This window comes from Lipotes vexillifer, unplaced genomic scaffold (assembly GCF_000442215.2).
Source record: "Lipotes vexillifer unplaced genomic scaffold, Lipotes_vexillifer_v1.1 scaffold293, whole genome shotgun sequence".
NCBI lineage: Eukaryota > Metazoa > Chordata > Mammalia > Artiodactyla > Lipotidae > Lipotes > Lipotes vexillifer.
Genome location: NW_006782084.1, coordinates 576,373 through 597,390, shown reverse-complemented (window position 1 = coordinate 597,390; position 21,018 = coordinate 576,373). Strand labels below are relative to the sequence as shown.

At 37.8% G+C, this 21,018-nt stretch overlaps 1 protein-coding gene across 1 annotated transcript in view; it reads right to left on the bottom strand.

The window, feature by feature from the left end:
* The window catches only part of PLA2R1 (phospholipase A2 receptor 1), a 113,623-nt gene that overhangs the window by 43,430 nt on the left and 49,175 nt on the right, over window positions 1–21,018 (bottom strand). The window contains 3 exon segments of the mRNA XM_007454986.1: window positions 806–951; window positions 2,925–3,127; window positions 14,119–14,288. Coding sequence (XP_007455048.1) covers window positions 806–951; window positions 2,925–3,127; window positions 14,119–14,288 — 519 coding nt within the window.

The window sequence follows — 21,018 nt, the reverse complement described above, 5'->3', positions numbered from 1 at the left end:
GCTCTTCCGCTCACTTCCTGCTGTGCGTCCCAGTTCCTAGTACACTGCGGACTGGTATTGGTCTGCGGCCCGGAGGTTGGGGACCCCTGATGTAGACAGTAGATGACCACGGGAATGTAAGTAGAAGAAATTCCCGTATTGGGTCAGAGGTAGCACAAGACCTCCTATGTTTCGTCAAATTTAAATTTGATTGATTTTCCAACTTCGTTAAATGCAAGAGTCTGTAAACTTGCAAAACGGATGCAGACAAGTGAATGCCTGTTTCCTCAGAGGTAAAATTAGAAGGTTGGATTGGAATTTTTTAAAAAAATTAGTGGGACTTTTTTTTCAAACCAAATCTCATATGGACTCCTGTTATATACAAAACAACGAAGTGGAGTTGGCTGGACCTGCCGAGTCAGTGAGCAAGGAACCAGGAGCTCTGCCCACTTGGCCTCTCCTGCTCTGGGGGCTCAGGACCCTCTGGGCCCTCAGACAGCACTTTGAAAACCACTGGGCTAGATAATTTCTGAACTTGGCAGAAAAGCTCTAAAATTCTGATTTGAGGTACACAGAAAAGATTTCAAATATCAAAACAATTGTCACTGTTCTTTGTTTTATGGACTGAGTAGTTGGTGCAATATAAATATAAAACTGTAAGTATGTATTTTTCTTTCACAACTAGTGCTTAGTTGGTTTTAGACTTAAATACTTGAGATTTTGAATATCCCAAATACCCCCAATATTTGGGATACTCATGCCTAAGAAGCCATTACTTGGAGACAAAATATGCGACTGAAAATGTTCAAAATTAACAAGTATTTACCGATTAAATTTTGAATGTAAAAGCTCATTCACAAAATTCTCTTCCTCGATATGGGCAAAGCTTGCAAGATGAGCTCCAAATTCTTCACAAAATTCTTCAGCTTCTCTCCATGTTCTTTTCGTCAGAACTTTTTCACTATGAAATACCTGTGTAGTAAAAGGAAAAAAAAGGTTGACACGGTCATGAATAGGGTGAGGCTGTTTAATTCTGGACAAGAAGATGACAATAATATAATTGTTGTCATTATTCTACTTTAAAAGCTTGACCGAGTAGGGAGAAATAACATTTATTGAACTAAAGGGTGTCTAGTTGTTGTAATACCATTATCTCATTTTATTCTCATGACAAAGTCATGCGGAGGATATGATAGGCTCAGTTTAACAGATGAGGACTCTTTTCCTCCTTGAGAACTCTTTTTTTTCCCCCTCCTAAATTTCCTGTGACTGGCATATGCTTGTCCCTTAATAAAATGTTTGTCAAGAGATGAGGACAGTCAGGATAAGAGAGGTTACAAATTTCAGGTCACACAGCCACAAACTAGCAGAGCTAGGATTAGACCTAGTATTCCATAGTTGAATGAATCTGGCTAACCCAGGCGAAGAAATGAGGAATGAGACCTGGGACCTAGGGCGGGTATATTTCTAGGGTCTTTGGGTCTTAGCTGTGACTAAATTCTTTCCTGTTTCTCAGCTGTCCTCACGGTAGCAGGAAGAAGTCAGTCAAATGGCGGGCATACTTTTGACTTTATTTAAGGTCAAGGGTGAGGAACTGAAGACCTGGAGCTTCAGATTCTGGCCTCTGCACCCTTCTCATTTCTAACTGCCTGACACTATGCTGAGTCTCTAATGCCAGGCAGGCACCCTGCGGCCAGGCTTCACCAGGCTCTGATTTGCTGAGACCAGGATGAATAACCTTCCCAGTCCCATGGACCACAGCACAGCATTTCCATCTTTTAAATTATATGTCAAAACCCACCTCCTCTGGGAACCTTTTCTCGAATCACTTGAAATTCACAAGTCCTACTGCTATGTCCATCAAACACACCATATATTTGTTGACATATCAGGGTGATGTGCAGTAGAAAAAGCACTGGACTGGGAGTCCCAAGACCACAATTTATTCCAACTCTGTCAATAAATAATTGTGATCTTGGGCAAATCACTTCATCTCACTTCATGCCGCAGTTTACTCATTTCTAAGGTTTAACTTATTGCTCTGTGTGGTCACTTCTGGGCCTATTATTCCATGAATTTAATGTAGGATTATACATGTGTACATTTAAATTTCGTGTATTACAGGTGTTTCAGGCCATCTATGAGACTGCAATATTTCTAGAGATAGAGGCTGTCTCCATTCTGCTCTTCATGTGCCCAGGTGCTAGAGAAGATCTTTCTCCCAGGATTTTGGAAATCTCTATTTGTACAATGAACCAAAGACAAAACCACCAAACAAAAACATCATATTTCAAAAATGTATTTCTGAGAAGAAGATTGTAGGTACTGATTTAAATCTAGGATCTAAAGATGATTTGCAAAGACATTTCTAACACGCACACACATGTGTGTACATATCTATATCTGTATCTCTCTCTACATCTATATATCTCTATCTCTATCTCACTCTATATCTATCTCTCTGTAAATCTGTATATCTCTCTCTATATCTCTCTCTACATCTGTATCTATATCTCTCTATATATCTATATCTCTCTCTATAAACTTTTGATCATCAAAAGCTGCGAAAGCTATTCTTGGCAGGAGAATGGTATTATTCCAGAGGAAGGACGTTATTCATTTGCTTACAAACAATATGGAATTGTAGCATTTCAATACCCAGCGAGCGTCTGCCTTGTTCATTTGTATATGCAATAAGAACAATATTGATCAAGGCCTTGATATCGGTCCTCATGAGGAGGCCTCAATGTCACCAGGGATCTGTCAGTATTTTCACTTAAAAATTATTTTGGAATATAACTGAAAGGATGGAGACAGCCAACAAATATGAATTGAGTACCTGCTGTGTGCCAGGCACTATCCTGGAATAAAGGAGTTTGGGATACATGGACAAAATTGGAATAATGTTGGTCCCATTGAGAATGCCCATGTAAACTTCCTATTACCTTGAAGCAACTGGCCAGGCCAGGCTCTGACTCCCAATCCAAATAGCAGGGGGAAAAGGGCCATCTCTCTTCTTGCTCAGGTTTCTCCTGATTTTCCACTGGTTGCTTGCACAGGGACATTGCCTTAAAGTGTCTACAGTCCTTCACTTCCCAGCGACCAGGGGGACTCCTTCCTCGAACGACAACACAGCCACCACTGTAGCCTAAAAGCAGAAAACAACACTTTAATACCAGATGACTAGAACATTTTGTGCTTGGAAGACAGCTCATTAGAGTGTTGAATAATTGACATTTCATAATGAAGCATCCAGACAAGAACAATAAAGATGAAAAAGGATGTTTTATTGGCATGATCATCTCATTTCTCTTCATCTCTGGAGAAGAGAATAGTAGATGGCAAAGTGAGAGAAGAGAGACTATGAAGCCTAAAATTTGGGCATTTTGAGCTCAGATGGCAAATGATGGGAAATTGGGTGCTGTTCCAACTTGGGACTGAAATATCCCCCATATCTCATCAAATACCAACATCCCTCTACTTTGAATTATTGAGCTTTTTAACTGTGCAGAGGAAAATTTAATTCACCATTTATTGAATACCTACCCTGTACACTGTGCTTTGAAACCCTCCTGTGAAAAATTAACAATGAAAAATGCATCGTGGGGCTTCCCTGGTGGCCCAGTGGTTGAGAATCCGCCTGCAATGCTGGGGACACAGGTTCGTGCCCCGGTCCGGGAAGATCCCACATGCCGCGGAGGGGCTAAGCCCGTGAGCCATGGCCGCTGAGCCTGCACATCCAGAGCCTGTGCTCCGCAACGGGAGAGGCCACAACAGTGAGAGGCCCGCGTACCGCAAAAAAAAAAAAAATGCATCGTGCTGATCCTCTGAGAAATATATTCAACAGGAAAAAATACATAAATGATGGAGTAAAGCAGACTGCAAGGTACACAACAGAAAACCAAACTGTACACCATGGAAGAGTGGAGAGAATGAGGTATATTCCAAATGGGGTGAAATTCTGGGGGCAGGGATGGGGCAGACATCAGGGAAAAGGGAAAAACCATTTAGTTATAGACAAATTCCATTTTATTCTTTTGCATATGTTTGAACATTTTGGAAAATGAAACATATTTTTCCATAGAAGCAATTTCTATGTTAAGATTCTCAAGTTTGTCATCAAATGTATACAACTCATAAGACAGCTAAAAAATGCACTTCAAATTTCAGTGACTAGTAGAAAACAATCCCATTCCAAAAATAGAATAAAAATGGAGTAAAAATGAGCTTCTTTTTTCATCAATCCAGAGCAATCATTCAATTAACTAAATCAACATTCATCAACACCAACCACAATAAAATTATGCATCTGTACCTATGTACCAGGCTAGGCTTTATATTACTAGCTGCTTGAGATAGAAGGACAAAAAACATTTAGTTTAGTGTGAGACACAAACAAATAAACAATTAATGGCAGCAAACATGATGGATTAAGTGCTATGGTAACAGTGTGTTAAAATTTCTGTGGGGAGACTTCAGAAGGAGTGATGGAGTCTCAGGATGTCAGTAAAGGATTTGCAGGAAATGACATTTGAGCTGAAGTTTGAAGGATGAAAAGGAGAGAAAAGTTTTCAAGGGGTGCTTTTAAAAAAGCAAGTGATTATAGATGAAGCATCTAAAGACTTGTGACGATTCTGGACCTAAAGGCACTTTAAAAAATGTAGTCACTTGGTACTAGATATTTGTCTTGCTTAATTTCCCTTCAGAAGTAATGGCTTCAATTTCTGTAGATACAGGGTAATTGACATTATCCTTGCCAGCCATGTTTTGGTTGTTTTACGCTGATAGAAAGACTAAAGAGAGAGATAATGAGGAGTGGAATGAGAAGGAAGAAGACAGAGGAAGATGTACAAAGATTTACATTCCTCCTGAAGGAATGGAAAAGAGTTTGTGAAAAAGGAGAAAGAATAATGAAGCTACAACACGAGTGTTTGTGTCTTCAACAATCCTGGTTGCACACCCCGTGTTAGACACCTGCAGGAAGCTCACAGTCATTTGTGTGTGTGCGCACGCTGATGGTCAAAGAGACCCACGAAGATGAAAATGACCAGTGGTAAACGAGAAAACACGATTGTGTGACATGCAGAAGGAATGGAAGTCAACAGAGAGAGTTGGTCCACACAAAGGCCATCAGTTGGCTCCACTGGCCAGAAGAGCTAGTTAGTGTTCAAGGTGGAGTCTGGGGGGCCAAGCAGGGGAGAGAGTATAGCATGCCACTGCCCCTGCTGTGAATGGAGCATTGCAGGCCTGCTGAGTGTAATTGTGGAACGCAGCTCACAATCTAGCTGAGTCATGAACAACAGAGGAGATGCTGCCTGCTCTGTCTAATGAAATTCGAATGAAATTGAACTGTGGAAATCCATGTGGAATCCGAAAACCTAATATGTATATGGATGGAATCGCTCTGGTTGAAAGAGCAGGAAAAAACACACACTCCCACCTGACTCTTCCATCCTTCCTTCCCAGCAGCCTTTGACTTGGGCCCTGAACTCTGGGGTTCTAGTCCCAGCACAAATACTTAGTAACTTGAAACTCAAGGTTCATAAATCACAAAAAGCCTTGTCTAAAACATAGGGGCAATAATTCCTTTTCTTCTTATGGATTTTCATGAAGATCTGATAAAATAATATATTAAAAAGCTCCCTGAAAGATATGAAGGGCTAAAACCATCACTAAGATGTTGCTTCTATTCTTATCTTGACTGTTTTCATTACAAAGGCTGGGATTTTGTGGCACAGGTTCTGCCTGCATGTTCAAAGAATTTTTAAAAAGCTCAAATCAGCAAGTTTAAAATGCAATATACTTTTTTGTTGGTCTTGCATTTTGTCTTACTTTCCCACATCAGACAATGATTAAATAGCTTTGGTTTTAGACACTAGATATTCAACTCATCTTCATTAGTGAAGAAGATGTTTGTGAACTGCTCTGAAGATAAAAAGTGTGCAGTAGTGTTATTGGTACTCGAAAGTGGTTAACTTAATGGAACATTTGACCTAAATTTTAGAGTCTCAGCCTCAAAGAAGCAGTAAAGTGGTATAATAAAGGGAGACTGGGCTAAGGGAGATATAAACCAAATTTATAATCTTATGTTGTGGGGATGCTTGTAAAGCCAAATAATAAGGGTAGGGTGTGGAAAAGAGCAGAGGTGTTTCTTCTCCCAGAGAAATTGTTCTCCAATTTGATTAACTCATTTCCCACTAGAAAAGAACAACTGTCATCCTATCCCTTAGTGGTGAATCTCACATTTGAACTGATTCTCACCTGCCTTAGCCTCCCTCTATCCCCGCCCCTTTACTCTCTCCACCAAACACAAATGGGAACACTTTCAGTTATTTAAGAAATTCCAATTCACTAGTCTAGTCTCTTCAATTTGGTAAAGCTATCTAGCCTTATAGTAAATTGAACCAACCTGGGAAAGCCTCCATCTTTCACTTCTCTGGCCGTATACCTGAAAACAAACAAAATCTATTTGTGGCCTCAGGGCAGGAGGGAATCATAACTGGGCCTTTAGACAATTATTTTACTTGAGCCTGTTTACTCATTTCCCTTTCCCTGCAACAACTTTCACACTTTTAATCTCAGGCCCTCTGCCCCAGCCACCTTCCATCTCTCTCCTCTCCTCTGTGGAGAAAAGTGAAGCTTTGGGTCAGGGAAGGTGAGCTTTCATGGAGTTCTGCTTATCTGCCTGATACCATGTTAGGCATTTTATATGGTCTTTTTCCTATTTAACTTCAAAACCTCTTTGAGGTGGATATTAGCATCTACAGATCACTAATGGAAAAACCAAGGCACAGAGGTGTAGTGACTTGCCTTAGGGGCATGTAGTTCTTGAGGGTTTGATCTGGAATTTGAAACCATATTTAACTGAGTCTACCATGAGACAATGTCAAGGTACAGAGGAGGTGGACATTCAATAAATAGCTGTTGAATGAATGCTTGAATCTTCCCCTCTAATTACGCTTCTCCATTTCTATGGAGCTCCCTCTCTTTCCCCTGGTCATGCTTCTCTCCTTTGTGAGACCGTAGCATTTCCTTGAAGGTCTACTACCACATTTTTAGTGTGTATGACAGTTACCTATATATCTATAAAAAGATATGGAAATACCAAAAGGGTGCTCAGAAATGAGGCTGTTTGTCCTCATTTATGTGTTGGTTCATTTCAGTACTCTGATGCGACTTAAAATGGATAACTATCTATCTGCTGGCTAGATAGTGTTCTCCTTTCCATGTGTAGGGCAGTTTCAAGAAAAAAGATCTGACTAAGCAATCCCATTTTCCTTGTCACTGAGAGAAGATTTCCACTGACTTGAGACAATTAGGGTAAATACTCTGGAGTTATCCCACGAGTGAGACATACCTTTTTCACAGTGCTATCTAGATCTAGAAACACAAACCTTTTGTCGCAGAGCTTGAGTTATGGATGGATGCAAAATTTTCTCTATGAAATAACTGTGAAACTCTAATATAACTTGGAAAAGTATTTTTGAATGTCTTAAAGGATGGACTAACCTGTTTTCTTTCACCATAGAGCATTCTCCATTTATATTGAATCCTTAATCTAAGTACAATGTACATTTAGGTTTCTAATGCATTAGTTTCTCCCTAAATGAGAAAGGCCCTATTTGTCATCTTTCCCTTTAATCAGTGGCACTAGTTAGTATGGATCAAAACTGTTTTTCCCGTTTTACCTGAATGGTTACTTCTCTTAAAATACCAAGTACCATAGTCTCTTTGCTGTTGTTTTAGTAAGGATAGCAGGAAATTATCTCTTTATAGAAATATCCCAGCTATGAAGCTATGAAGAAATCCCTAATGAATCCATGGACCTAGGCATCGATCATTAATGGCTTCTAACATTAAAAATAGTAAGAGAACTGGACATTATATGTCTCTATATGGAGCATACAACTATCTATGAAATGGTTTTTCCAAAAAAATAAGAGTCTGACTTAGATCAGGCCTCTGATTCCAACTTTTTAAAAATGTCATTTTAAAAATATCAATTTTATGAAAAATAAAAATAGAGTAACTTTTTTTTTAATATTAAAGACTTTCACTTATTAGCACTGTGACACTCAGTGCAAAGAATACTCAAATGTTTGCTTTTTATACCAAAGGTAGTATATTGTTATTCTTCCAGCTCAACAAGCAGTATATACTCTTTAGTGAACTGTTACTTCCTAGAATAGCAGGCGGGCCTCTTCCAGAAGAGTAACACATTTTTAATGTGCTGTGGGGATACAGTAAAAAAATCTAGGGGCTTCCCTGGTGGCGCAGTGGTTGAGAGTCCGCCTGCCGATGCAGGGGACACGGGTTCGTGCCCCGGTCCGGGAGGCTCCCACATGCCACGGAGCAGCTGGGCCCGTGAGCCATGGCCGCTGAGCCTGCGCGTCCGGACCCTGTGCTCCGCAACGGGAGAGACCACAACAGCGAGAGGCCCGCGTACCGCCAAAAAAATAAAAATAAAACCTAGACTGAAGGAAGCTCTACAGGACAAACACATTTGCATCAACAAATAAAATTTTTAAAAAATGACAGTGGGCAGAGGAAAACACAGATTAAAACAGAGTTTAGGAGATATACCAACCAATTACAGTGCATACACCTTTTCTTGATCTTGATTCAAATGAAGAACTCTAAAATACATTATATAATACTTATGAATCATTTAGAAATTTGAGCATTGACTGAAGATTTTTGATGCTATGGAATTATAGTTAATTACTTTTAGTTGTGATAATTGTATTATAGTCATGTTTCTAAAAAGGAGTCTTTATCTTTTAGAGATAATACTGAAATATTTATGGATGAAACGATATGATATCTGGGATTTTCTATGAAAAAATACAGGAAATGGGAGGAGTGGGTGGGAGTATAGATGAAACAAGATTGACCATGGGTTGATTATTGATGACACTGGGTGATGGGTATATATGGTTGTTCATTGTGCTATTTGGTGAACATAATATGAGGTTGAAAAAATGGCAAGACTATGATTCCACCACAGATTGAATATTTTGATGATATGACATAAGGACAGAGTCTTCACTGAGTTTATAAAAAGCTGCAGGCTTCCTTTTCAGTGGTCAATTTATGTAGTCAGTCTGGGATGAATTAAGGTTCTGACATGGGAACCAAGCTAATGGATTCTTTTGTGACAGGCAGGAAAAAAAAATGTCATTTAGGATGGTGTTTCTGCAAACTGCAATTTAAAAGAAAAAAGGAAACACAGGGTTTTTTATATTGCTATTTTCTTCAAAAAAAGATTTACATTTTCAGAGACAATTTACTCAATGTCAATCAGCCTGAGCAGCCAAACTGAGCATCACGATATTATTTTTGCTTCAGGGAAAAGAGAAAAAGAGTAGTGCCACTCAAATAAATTACAGCAGAAACTTATGAATGACAAGGAGTTCTGCTTCAATTCCAAATTTTAGACACTCAAATATGCCCCAAGGAAGATAACATTAAAAACTAAGAATTTTGTCTACTCAAAATATATTAATTTATTTTGACAGGTATAGACACTCCTAACAAAATTACAAAGTATATTAGAAATGATACCTGGGTTTTTTTCCAGTAATAGTGTGACATGGAACTTTACTCTTCTCTGCATTTTAATGACATTCATAAATTTGTAGAATGAGAAGGTTGTTTATTGAGTGAATTGTGATGTTTCTTGTTTAGAGCTATGCAGTCACCGGTTTATATACAAATTTCCTAAAGCGATGGTTATACACAAAGAATCTAATTTGTCTTACTTCACCTTGCATGCATCCTTTAAAAGTATAGATTTAAAAAAAAAGAATAAACAATATATTTTAGAGCATTTTGGTGTTGTATCTAAAAAGTCATCACCATACCCAAGGTCATGGAGATTTTCTATTATGTTATCTTCAGGGAATGTCAAAGCTTTGTGTTTTACATTTAGGTCTATGATCCATTTTGAGTTAATTTTGTTTAGGGTGTAAACTCTGTTTCTAGTTTTTGGGTTTTTTTTTTTTTTTGGCATGTGGAAGTCCAATTGGCCAAGCACCATTTGTCAAAAAGTTTTTTCTATTGTATTGTTTTTGTTTCTTTTTCAGTGCTCAGCTGATTATTTTTGTGTCAGTCTATTTCTAGGCTCTTTATCCTTTTTTATGGATTTATTTGTCTTTTTTTTTTTTCTTGCCGAAACCATATTGTCTTGATTACTGTAGATTTATAATAACTCTTGAAGTCAGGTAGTATCAATCCTCTGACTTTGTTCTTCTCCTTCAGTACTGAGTTGGTTATCCTGGGTCTTTTGCTTCTCATTATAAGCTTTAGAACCAGTCTGTCAATATCCACAAAATAATTTGCTGGTGTTTTGATTGGGATAGCATTGAGTCTATAGGTCAATTTGTGTAGAACTGACATCTTGACAATACTGAGTCTACCTATGAACATGGAATCTCTCTCTATTTATTTAGTTCTTCTTGATTTCTGCCATTAAAGGTTATAGTTTTCCTCTATAGATCTTATATATATTGTTAGATTTATATCTAAAAATTTCATTTTGAGGGGTGTTAATGTAATATGTTTTTAATTTAAAGTTCCCCTTTTCATCGCTGGTATACAGAAAAGCAATTGACTTTTGAGCATTAATTTGGTGTCCTGCAATCTTGCTATAATTGCTTATTAGTTCCAGGAATTGTTTTTGATTCTTTCTAATTTTCTACATAAATAATCATGTCGTCTGTGAACAAAGTTTTATTTCTTTTCTTCCAATCTGTACCTTTTAATTGCTTTTCTTGTCTTATTGCATTAGCTAGGACTTCTAGTACAATGTTTAAAAGAGTGTTGAAAAGGGACATCCTTGCCTTGTTCCTGATCTTAGTGGGGAAGCTTCTAGTTTTTCACCATTAAGTATAATATCTGTGGGTTTTCTGTAGACGTTCTTTATCAAGTTGAGGAAGTTCCCCTCTATTCCTTGTTTGCTAACAGTTTTTTGTTTGTTTGTTTGTTTGTTTTTTGCGGTACGCGGGCCTCTCTCTGTTGTGGCCTCTCCCGTTGCGGAGCACAGGCTCCGGACGCGCAGGCTCAGTGGCCATGGCTCACGGGCCCAGCCACTCCACGGCATGTGGGATCTTCCCAGACCGGGGCACAAACCCGTGTCCCCTGCATCAGCAGGCGGACTCTCAACCACTGCACCACCAGGGAAGCCCTGCTAACAGTTTTTAACATGAATGGGTGTTGAATTTTGTCAGATGCTTTTTTCTGCATCTATTGATACGATCATGTGATTTTGCTTTTTTAGCCTGTTGATGTCATGGATAACATTAATAAGTTTTCAAATGTTGAACCAGCCTTGCATACCTGGGGTAAATTCCACTTGATTGAGGTGTGTAACTCTCTTTATACATTGTTGGATTCAATTTGTTAATATTTTGTTAAAGATTTTTTGTGCCTCTGTTCATGAGAGATATTGGTCTGTAGTTTTCTTTTCTTGTCATGTCCTTGTCTGACTTTGGTATTAGGGTAATGTTGCCCTCATAGAATGAGTTACAAAATATTCCCTCTGCTTCTAACTTCTGGAAGAGGTTGTAGAGAGCTAGTATAATTTCTTCCTTAAATGTTTGGTAGAATTCACCAGTTGAACCCATATGAGCCTGCTGCTTTCTGTTTTGGAAAGTTATGAATTACTGATTCAATTTCTTAATAGATATAGGCTTATTCAGAGGGTCTATTTCTTCTTGTGTGAGTTTTGGTAGATTGTGTCTTTCAAAGAATTGGTCGATTTCACCTAGGTTGTCAAATTTATGGATATAGAGTTGCTCATAATATTTCTTTTTTATCCTTTTAATGTCCATGGGATCTGTAGTGATGTCCCTTTTTTTCATTTATGATATTAGTAACTTGTGTCTCCTCTCTTTTTTCTTAGTGAGCCTGGCTAGAGGCTTATCAATTTCATTGATATTTTCAAAGAACCAGCTTTTAGTTTCATTGATTTTCTTTATTGATTTCCTGTCTTCAATTTCATTGATTTCTGCTCTAATTCTTATTATTTCTTTTCTTCTACTTACTTTGGATTTAATATGCTCTTCTTTTTCTAGTTTCCTAAGGTGGAAGCTTAGATTACTGATTTTAAATACTTCTTCTTTTCTAGTATGTGCATTCAGTGCTATAAATTTCCCTCTAAGCCCTGCTTTCTCTTCATCTCACAAATGTATTTTCATTTTCATTTAATTTAAAATGTTAAAAAATTTTCTCTTGAGATTTCTTCTTTGACCCATGCATTATTTAGAAGTGTACTGCTTAATCTCCAAGTATTTTGGAATTTTCTCAGCTATCTTTCTGTTCTTTATTTCTATTTAATTTCATGTGATCTGAGAGCAAGACATTGTATGACTTCTTTTAAATTTGTTAAGTGTGTTTTATGGCCTAGAATGTAGTCTATCTCAGTGGATGTTCCACATGAGCTTGAGAAGAATGTGTAATCTGCTGTTGCTGTTGTTGGATGAAGTAGTCTATAGATGTCAATCATATCCAGTTGATTGATAGTGCTGTTGAGTGCAATTTTGTCCTTACTGATTCTCTGTCTGCTGGATCTGTCCATTTCTGTCATAGGGGTGTTAAGAGTCTCTAACTATAACAGTAGATTCATCTATTTCTCCTTGCAGTTCTATCAGTTTTTCCCTCATATATTTTGATACTCTGTTGTTAGGTACATGCATATTAAGGATTGTTATGTCTTCTTTAGAGCTGACTTTTTTGTCTTTATGTAATGTCCATTTTTATCCCTGGAAATTTTTCTTGTTCTGAAGTCTGCTCTGTGTCAAATTAATATAGCTATTCCTGCTTTCTTTTGATTAATGTTAACATGGATATCTTTCTCTATCCCTTTACTTTTAATCTATAGGTGTCTATATTTAAAGTGGGGTGTTTTTAGACAACATATACTTGGGTCTTATTTTTTGAACTCTAAAAATATCTTTTAATTGGTGTTTAGTTCTCTAATTATCGTTATATATGTGATATATGATAACAATTATTATAATATTATAATAATAGTTATCTTTCCTCAGGGAGGAACTTGAGGCCTCTAACCCATTTCCTCTAGATACAAATTTAAAGATAACCTATTGCCTATTGTCTATTGGGGTAGCCCTGATTGAGATCCCCAGGCAAGAAAGGGACCAAGGGCTTCCCTGGCAGTGCAGTGGTTAAGAATCTGCCTGCCAATGCAGGGGACATGGGTTCGAGCCCTGGTCCGGGAAGATCCCACATGCCACAGAGCAACTAAGCCTGTGAACCACGACTACTGAGCCTGTGCTCTAGAGCTCACAAGCCACAACGAAGAGCAGCCCCCACTTGCTGCAACTAGAAAAATCCCGTGCACAGCAACAAATACCCAATGCAGCCAAAAATAAATAAATAAAATAAATAAATTTATTTAAAAAAAAAAAGAGAAAGGGATCAAGGCATCCAAACAGGGTTCACACTGAGGTAAAAGTGTGTTGGATCTAGGTTGGTGACCTAAGATTAACACAAGGGCCTAAAGCTTGGTCCACAGGGGCTGGTTTTAGTGTAGATTATGGCTGAAACCATTAGCTTCTCTGGCACAGTTTCATGCTTTGGGATCCAGAGCTGAGCACAGGATGGTGAATTAATAGACCTGTAACTCTGAAATTCTGGCTAAGGTACCACAGAAGTCCATGGAGGAGATGGACTAGCAAGAATGTTACCTAAGTAACATTCCACAGCAAAGTCACGTGGCAGTGACTGTGAACTGATTAGATATGCTCAAATGTGCCCATTCACTCTGCTTTGAAGTATGACAGACTATTCCGGACTGAGTAAGCCCCTGAGATTCTTGGACAATGAGGGCGGATGAGGAAAAGACTTTAGGAGGGAGAAACTGAGCTTCTGCTAACAAAGGCATGTGTGGTCTTGAGCAATGAACTTATACCTTGAACTCGTCAAATGACTCACATGAATTATACTTTAAAAAATGGCCAGCCATATATCACCCCTGAGAACCGGTGGTAATTGTTTTAGTTGATTTATGCATTAAGAAAACACTAAGGAAGAATCAGAGGAGGTGGACCATGAGGTTGATAGAATTTGGGGGCAAAGAAAACAGGAGGGAGAAGTGGTGTGACAGTGCCCTCTACTCACGGGGCTGACGTGCATTCCAGTGTGTGTATTTCACCGGCTCTGTCTTCTGCCCTGCCGTCTTCCAAGTGTATTCTCCTGTATCATTTTGATCTTGAAGAGCTATCCAAAAATAAGTGTCCTTCGTTTTTACCACACTACTGATCAAACTGGTAATAAAAGCCTGTTCAAACCTGAAAAAGGGAAAAAGGAAATGATTATAGTCAGTTTCTGGGCAATAAAGAAATGTCCTTAAAACATAATGAGGTGCACAGAATGGCACCCGTGTAAGCATTTCTCATGAATTCTTTAGAACATGGGACAGAAAAATACTCAAAGACCCTGAACGCTACTAATAAATGCCAAACATCAGTGCAATTCCCAGAAATACACGAGTGAGGAAAATTTGATCCTCAAAGGTGGTGCTCAATTCTTTCAAGGAACAGAGTCCGGTTCCAGTTTCGGAGTGTAGGTAGTAAAGTCCAGAAAGCTAGCGAGACATTTCTTGGCGCAGCATGTGCCCTATTGTGTAACTAGGCCACATAGCACACACATGCTGTAATGTACATGTGGTGGGGAGGTGGCGGTGGGGGAGGTGGAGATGAGGGAGGAGGAGGGACACTATGCTTTTCCGAATGAGCATCTGCCGCGGACACAGGGTTCACATGCGCCCACCCACCACACTTGCCTGGTGAGAATGGAACAGAAACTGGAGTAGCAATTTTATGTCTCCCAGAGTAGTTTGTTCACAGGCACATGGAGTCACTGGCTTATTCAAATGTGTTCAGATGTGCATATTCACTGAAGATAAATTTAAAACCCTAGGAACTAATCCAAAGAAGTACACCCACTATATTCCCCAAATGGCTGAATGAATTAGTGTTCATTGACTGCTGGCAATGCTCCCTCTTCAACATGAATGCATTGAAAGCAGAATCTAGAAAATTTGTATACATGCTTCCACATGAATACCTAACAGAAACATGTATTAAACTTTAACCAGCATTGAAATTTTAAGCTAAGTTGGAAACTATCTTGAAAAATTTACTTTCAATACATGTGAAGTTTTGAAGAAACACCTTTCAAACAGTGGCAACTTCTGGCTAGACCCGCTGAGTCATTAAGAAAGGAAACACCTGATGAAATTATCCAGGAAACCTAAGAAGAAAGCAAATTAGACTTTTTCATCTGATTTTGGATTTTTTTTCATTACCATGCATCTTTAACTTGCTAAAGGAAGCAGAAGAAATGGGGTCATTCAAGAATAGAGGAGTCTCAGAGGAAATAGGGGAGAGAAAGAGAAAACACAAAGAGGCAAACTTTTTAACTGCTTTATGAACATCACTAGCAACAGTTAGTTTTATGAGGCATCCATGATACTCATCTTTGCAGAGCATATGCTTTAGTGAATATTTTCTGCAGATAGTCTATTGATAATCTAAATAGCACACATTTGAAATTAGAAAAGTTCTTTTAAAATCAGATTGCAGTGGCAGAACCTTACATAAACATGCTTCAAAAAGAAGGTATATAAAAGTAAATACTCTCTATATGCTGTGTAAGTTTCCTTACACTTCCACTGGTTCATGCTCTTATAACATAGGATCTGTTTTTCCTTCTCCCCTCTGAGGCAGAGTAGCATCAGTATGCATAGCTGGTGCCTGAAACTACAATGCTAGGAGGCCAGCAAGGCACTGCACCATGGAGGCTACGGTCAGGACCACTAGGCACTGTGCTGGTTCTAAACCCAGGGGACATCACTGGTTCTTCCATTACCTTGTACTATGGCATTTATTGGATAATGGAGAAATAACGTTGTCTGTGAGCTTGGCCTCTGGTATCATTATTCATGACAAAACTTTACTTTTGTCCCCTGTTGGTTTTAGATTTATTTAGTCCACTCTGATTTGCTATTTTATAACCATTTATCATTGCTCAAAACAATACAAATCTGCTTTTTGAATTGGCAAGTATATCTTTTAAGCAGTTACATATAATACTAATACATTAAATCCTATAACCTTCAGATAAAAAGAGGACTCTAGTTTTTCCTGGTCCAGTTTAGAAGATGGCATTGTTAATAAGAAAATTCAGCAACTATATCTTTTCTCTAAACCATGTACTCTAAGAAATTAACTCTAGAAAACAGCATGCAATCTCTTGAGTGTCTGTTTCCAACTGATAAAGACACAAGAGATCTTTTTATATTCTTTATCACTCACTGTTTGGCTTCAAACACTTAAAGAGTTGTGAAAACTCTGGCTTAACGGTAATAGAGCAGATGACCTCTTAAAGTCTTTTCTGGCCCTGTGTTTTAGAATTCTTCATTTGAGAATATTCCAGTTTCATATCTGAATTTTTTGTCTGGTTTCACTGATGTTGTTTAATTCAAATGTTATTATGATTTAAGAAACAAACAATAACCATATGTACATATTTTTATATATTTTTTGAGGAATTCAGTAAAGTAAAAATTGTTATTCTTCAGAAAAACAAATGATAAAATATTTTGCTTATAACCTACTTATAAAATCAAAGTATGTAGGTGAATACTTCTTAAAAATCAGAAAAAAAAAAATTCCCATCAATCCTTTAAAAAGGCAAGCAATCAAATGTTTATTTTCAATGTAAACCAGAAAAAAAACAAGTGTATCTTGAACTTCTACCAGTTTGAGAAGAATCTGTTGCTCATGGTGCTAAACATTAAATTTTAATTTAAAAAAATGTAATTTGAAGATAACAATGCATATTTTTTGGCATACTTGACACATTTTTTTCATTTCAAAGTAAATATTTTATATTTCAAAAATGCACACTTTGAAAAAGGTATTTTATGCTTAAATCTCTAATTGAACATTATATTTCTTCATCAGTTTAGCCAGTGACATATGTAGCTGAAAAAAAAAAAGATGTTTCTTGTCTATGAATAACACAGTAGTTAGCAGAAATCAGTAATTAATGACTGTGTTTGTGGTACCTAAAACCAGAGATTGAAAAAACGTAATGCATGGGAAGTAGCTTCACTAGAGAGCCATTTCAACTTAAACAATATGTATATGTATGTGTATATATACACATACATGATTGGTTAGGAGGGACTCAGCTTTGAGCTGAGTAATTGCAATTGTATTTCTCCCAATAAAACACTTGTTAGCACTTTTGATACCATTTTCAAATAACTAACTCTATTGCTGAACTAATATTAAAATGATAAATTTCTTTCTTTTAAATAAAGAATGGCAGTAGAATATCAGTAGTTTTCAAATGGGAGACGTGTCATGACCACTACTGCAAGAAGTTTCTGATGGTATTCCTCAAGAACTAGAAATGTTAAGTTTTTTGGATATTGTTTCTTTCAAAAGACTGGAAGAAAAATATAGAATTAGAAAATACATCTAATATGTACACAAGAAATAAACCTGGAAGAGCAATGCAAACTTTTAGTGGCAGTTACCTTTGGGAAGGGAAGAGAGATTGGCTGGGAGGGGGCAAGAGTAAAGGTAAGGGGGCACTTTCACTTTTTAATTGATATTCTTCTGGCTTGCTTGAATTTATACCAATGAGAATGTTTCTATTGTGTAATTTAAAAAAGGGTAACCAAAATGTGTTTTTTTGTGTGGTACGCTGGACTCTCACTGTTGTGGCCTCTCCCGTTGCGGAGCACAGGCTCCGGACGCGCAGGCTCAGCGGCCATAGCTCACGGGCCCAGCCGCTCCGTGGCATGTGGGATCTTCCCGGACCGGGGCACAAACCCGTGTCCCCTGCACCTGCAGGCGGACTCTCAACCACTGCGCCACCAGGGAAGCCCCAAAATGTGTTTTTAAAAAGAAAGTTAACTGCATTCTACCAAAAAATTAAAAACTGTTAGAATTAATAAATGAATTCAGCAAGTGGAGGATACAAAGTCAACACACAAAAATCAGTTGCATTTTTATATACTAACAATGAACAATCTGAAAAGGAAAATAATTCCATTTACAATAGCATCAAAAATAATAAAGTACTGGGGAACGAACTTGACCAAGGAGGTAAAAGACTTGTACACTGAAAACTAGAAAACATTGCTGAAAGAAATTAAAGAAGACACAAAGAGTCCATCGACAGATGAATGGATAAAGAAGATATGGCACATATATACAATGGAATATTACTCAACCATATAAAGAAACAAAATTGAGTTATTTGTAGTGAGGTGGATGGACCTAGAGTCTGTCATACAGAGTGAAGTAAGTCAGAAAGAGAATAACAAATACCATATGCTAACACATATATATGGAATCAAAAAAAAAAAAAATGGTTCTGATGAACCTGGGGCAAGACAGGAATAAAGACACAGATGTAGAGAATGGACTTGAGGACACGGGGAGGGGGAAGAGTAAGCTGGGACAAAGTGAGAGAATAGCATTGACATACATAAACTACCAAATGTAAAATAGAGAGCTAGTGGGAAGCAGCTGCATAGCACAGGGAGATCAACTCTGTGCTTTGTGATCACCTAGAGGGGTGGGATAGGGAGGGTGGGAGTGAGATGAAAGAGGGAGGGGATATGGGGATATATGTAGACATACAGCTGAGTCACTTTGTTATACAGCAGAAACTAACACAAGTTGGTAAAGCAACTATACTCCAATAAAGATGTTAATAAAATTAAAGAAGCCATAAATAAATGGAAAGACATCCCATATTCATGGATTGGAAGATTTATTGTTAAAATGTCCATACTACCCAAAGTGATCGACAGATTGAATGCAATCCCTGTAAAAATCCCAGTGATTTTTTTTTTTGGCAGAAGTAGAAAAATTCATCTTAAAATTCATACGGAATTTCAAGACATCCTGAATAGCAAAAACAAGCATGAAAAAGCAGAACGAAGTTGGAGGTCTCACACTTCTTGATTTCAAAACTTACTGAAAAGTACAGTAATCTAAACAGTGTGATACTGGCATAAAGACAGACATATAGACCAATGGAATAGAAGAGAGAACTCAGATATAAATCATTGCATATATGGTCAAATGATTTTCCACAAGGGTGCCAAGACCATTCAATGAGGAAAGGACAGTCTCTTCAATAATAACGTTGTGAAAAGTGAGTATCCACCTACAAAAGAATGCAGCTGGACTCTTACCCTACACCATTTACAAAAATTAACACAAAGTGGATCAAAGACCTAAACATATGAGCTAAAACTGTAACACTCTTAGAAGAAAACATAGGGGAAATTTTTCATGGCATTGAATGTGGCAGTAATTTCTTGGATAAAACACCAAAAGCACCGGCAAAAAAATAAGAAAGGATAAATTGGACTTAATCAAAATTAAAAACTTTTGCACATCAAAGGACACTATCAACAGAGTGAAAGGCAACCCACGAATAGGAGATAGTATTTGCAAATTATGTATCTGATAAACAATTAATATCCAGAATATATAAAGACTCCTACAATTCAATGACAGAAAACAAACACTTCTGTTCAAAAATGAGAAAAAGACTTAAATAGACATTTCTCCAAACAAGATATAAAGATGTCAATAAGCACATGAAAAGATGTTCAGCATCACTAATCATTAGGAAAATGCAAATCAAAACCACAATGAGATACCACGTCACATCCATAGGATGGCTATTATGTAAAAACAGAAAATAAGCAAGTGTTGGCTAGGAGGTGGAGGAATTGGAGCCCTTGTGCACTACTGGTGGGAATGTAAAATGTTGTAGCTCCTATGGAAACCAGTATGGTTGTTCCTCAAATAGTTAAAAATAGAATTATTATATGACCCAGAAATTCCACTTCTGGGTATAGTACCCAAAATAATTGAAAGCAGGAACTTGAAAGATATTTGGATATTCATATTCATAGCAGAATTATTCACAATATCCAAAAGGCAGAAGTATCTTGTGTCTATCAATAGATGAATGGATAAACAAAATGTAGTATATCCATACTATGGAATATTATTCAGCCATAAAAAGGAAGGGCAGGGCTTCCCTGGTGGCGCAGTGGTTGAGAATCTGCCTGCTAATGCAGGGGACATGGGTTCGAGCCCTGGTCTGGGAGGATCCCACATGCGGCGGAGCAACTAGGCCCGTGAGCCACAACTACTGAGCCTGCGCGTCTGGAGCCTGTGCTCCGCAACAAGAGAGGCCGCGACAGTGAGAGGCCCGCACACCGCGATGAAGAGTGGGCCCCGCTTACCACAACTAGAGAAAGCCCTCGCACAGAAACGATGACCCAACACAGCAAAAATAAATTAATTAATTAATAAAAACTCTTACCCCCAACATCTTATTTAAAAAAAAAAAAAAGGAAGGACATTCTGACACACGCTACAACATGGATTAACCTAGAGGACATCAGGATAAGTGAAATAAACCGGGCACAATAGACAACTACTGTATGATCCTAGTTTTAAGGTAACTGTAGTAGTCAACTTCACAGACACAGAAAGTAGAATGGTGGTTGCCAAAAGCTGGGAGCAAGGGAAATGGGGAGTTAGTGTTTAGTGGATACAGAATTTCAGTTTGGGAAGATGAAAAATATTTTGGAGCTGGATGGTGGTGATGGTTGTACAATAATATGAATGTACTTAATGCCACTGGACTGTACACTTAAAATGGTTAAAAGGATAATTTTGTTCTGTATTATATTTTTCCACAATATTAAAAAGTTAACTGTAAAAGTGTTTGGGGGATATGGTTGCAAGAAAACGGCAGAGCTATAAAAATGCTTGCAAATAATGCATGTTTAAACTTAGGAAAAAATGAGATATTGCAGCACTTCTCATTTGGGGCAAAATTCTCAAAATCGAATGTCATTTGGATTATTTTGTACAAATACTCCAAGGCTGATTGATCCAAGGTTTAGATATACATGCATTTAGACGATTATCCATGGTAACTTTGGAACTCAAGTTTTGCATTCCT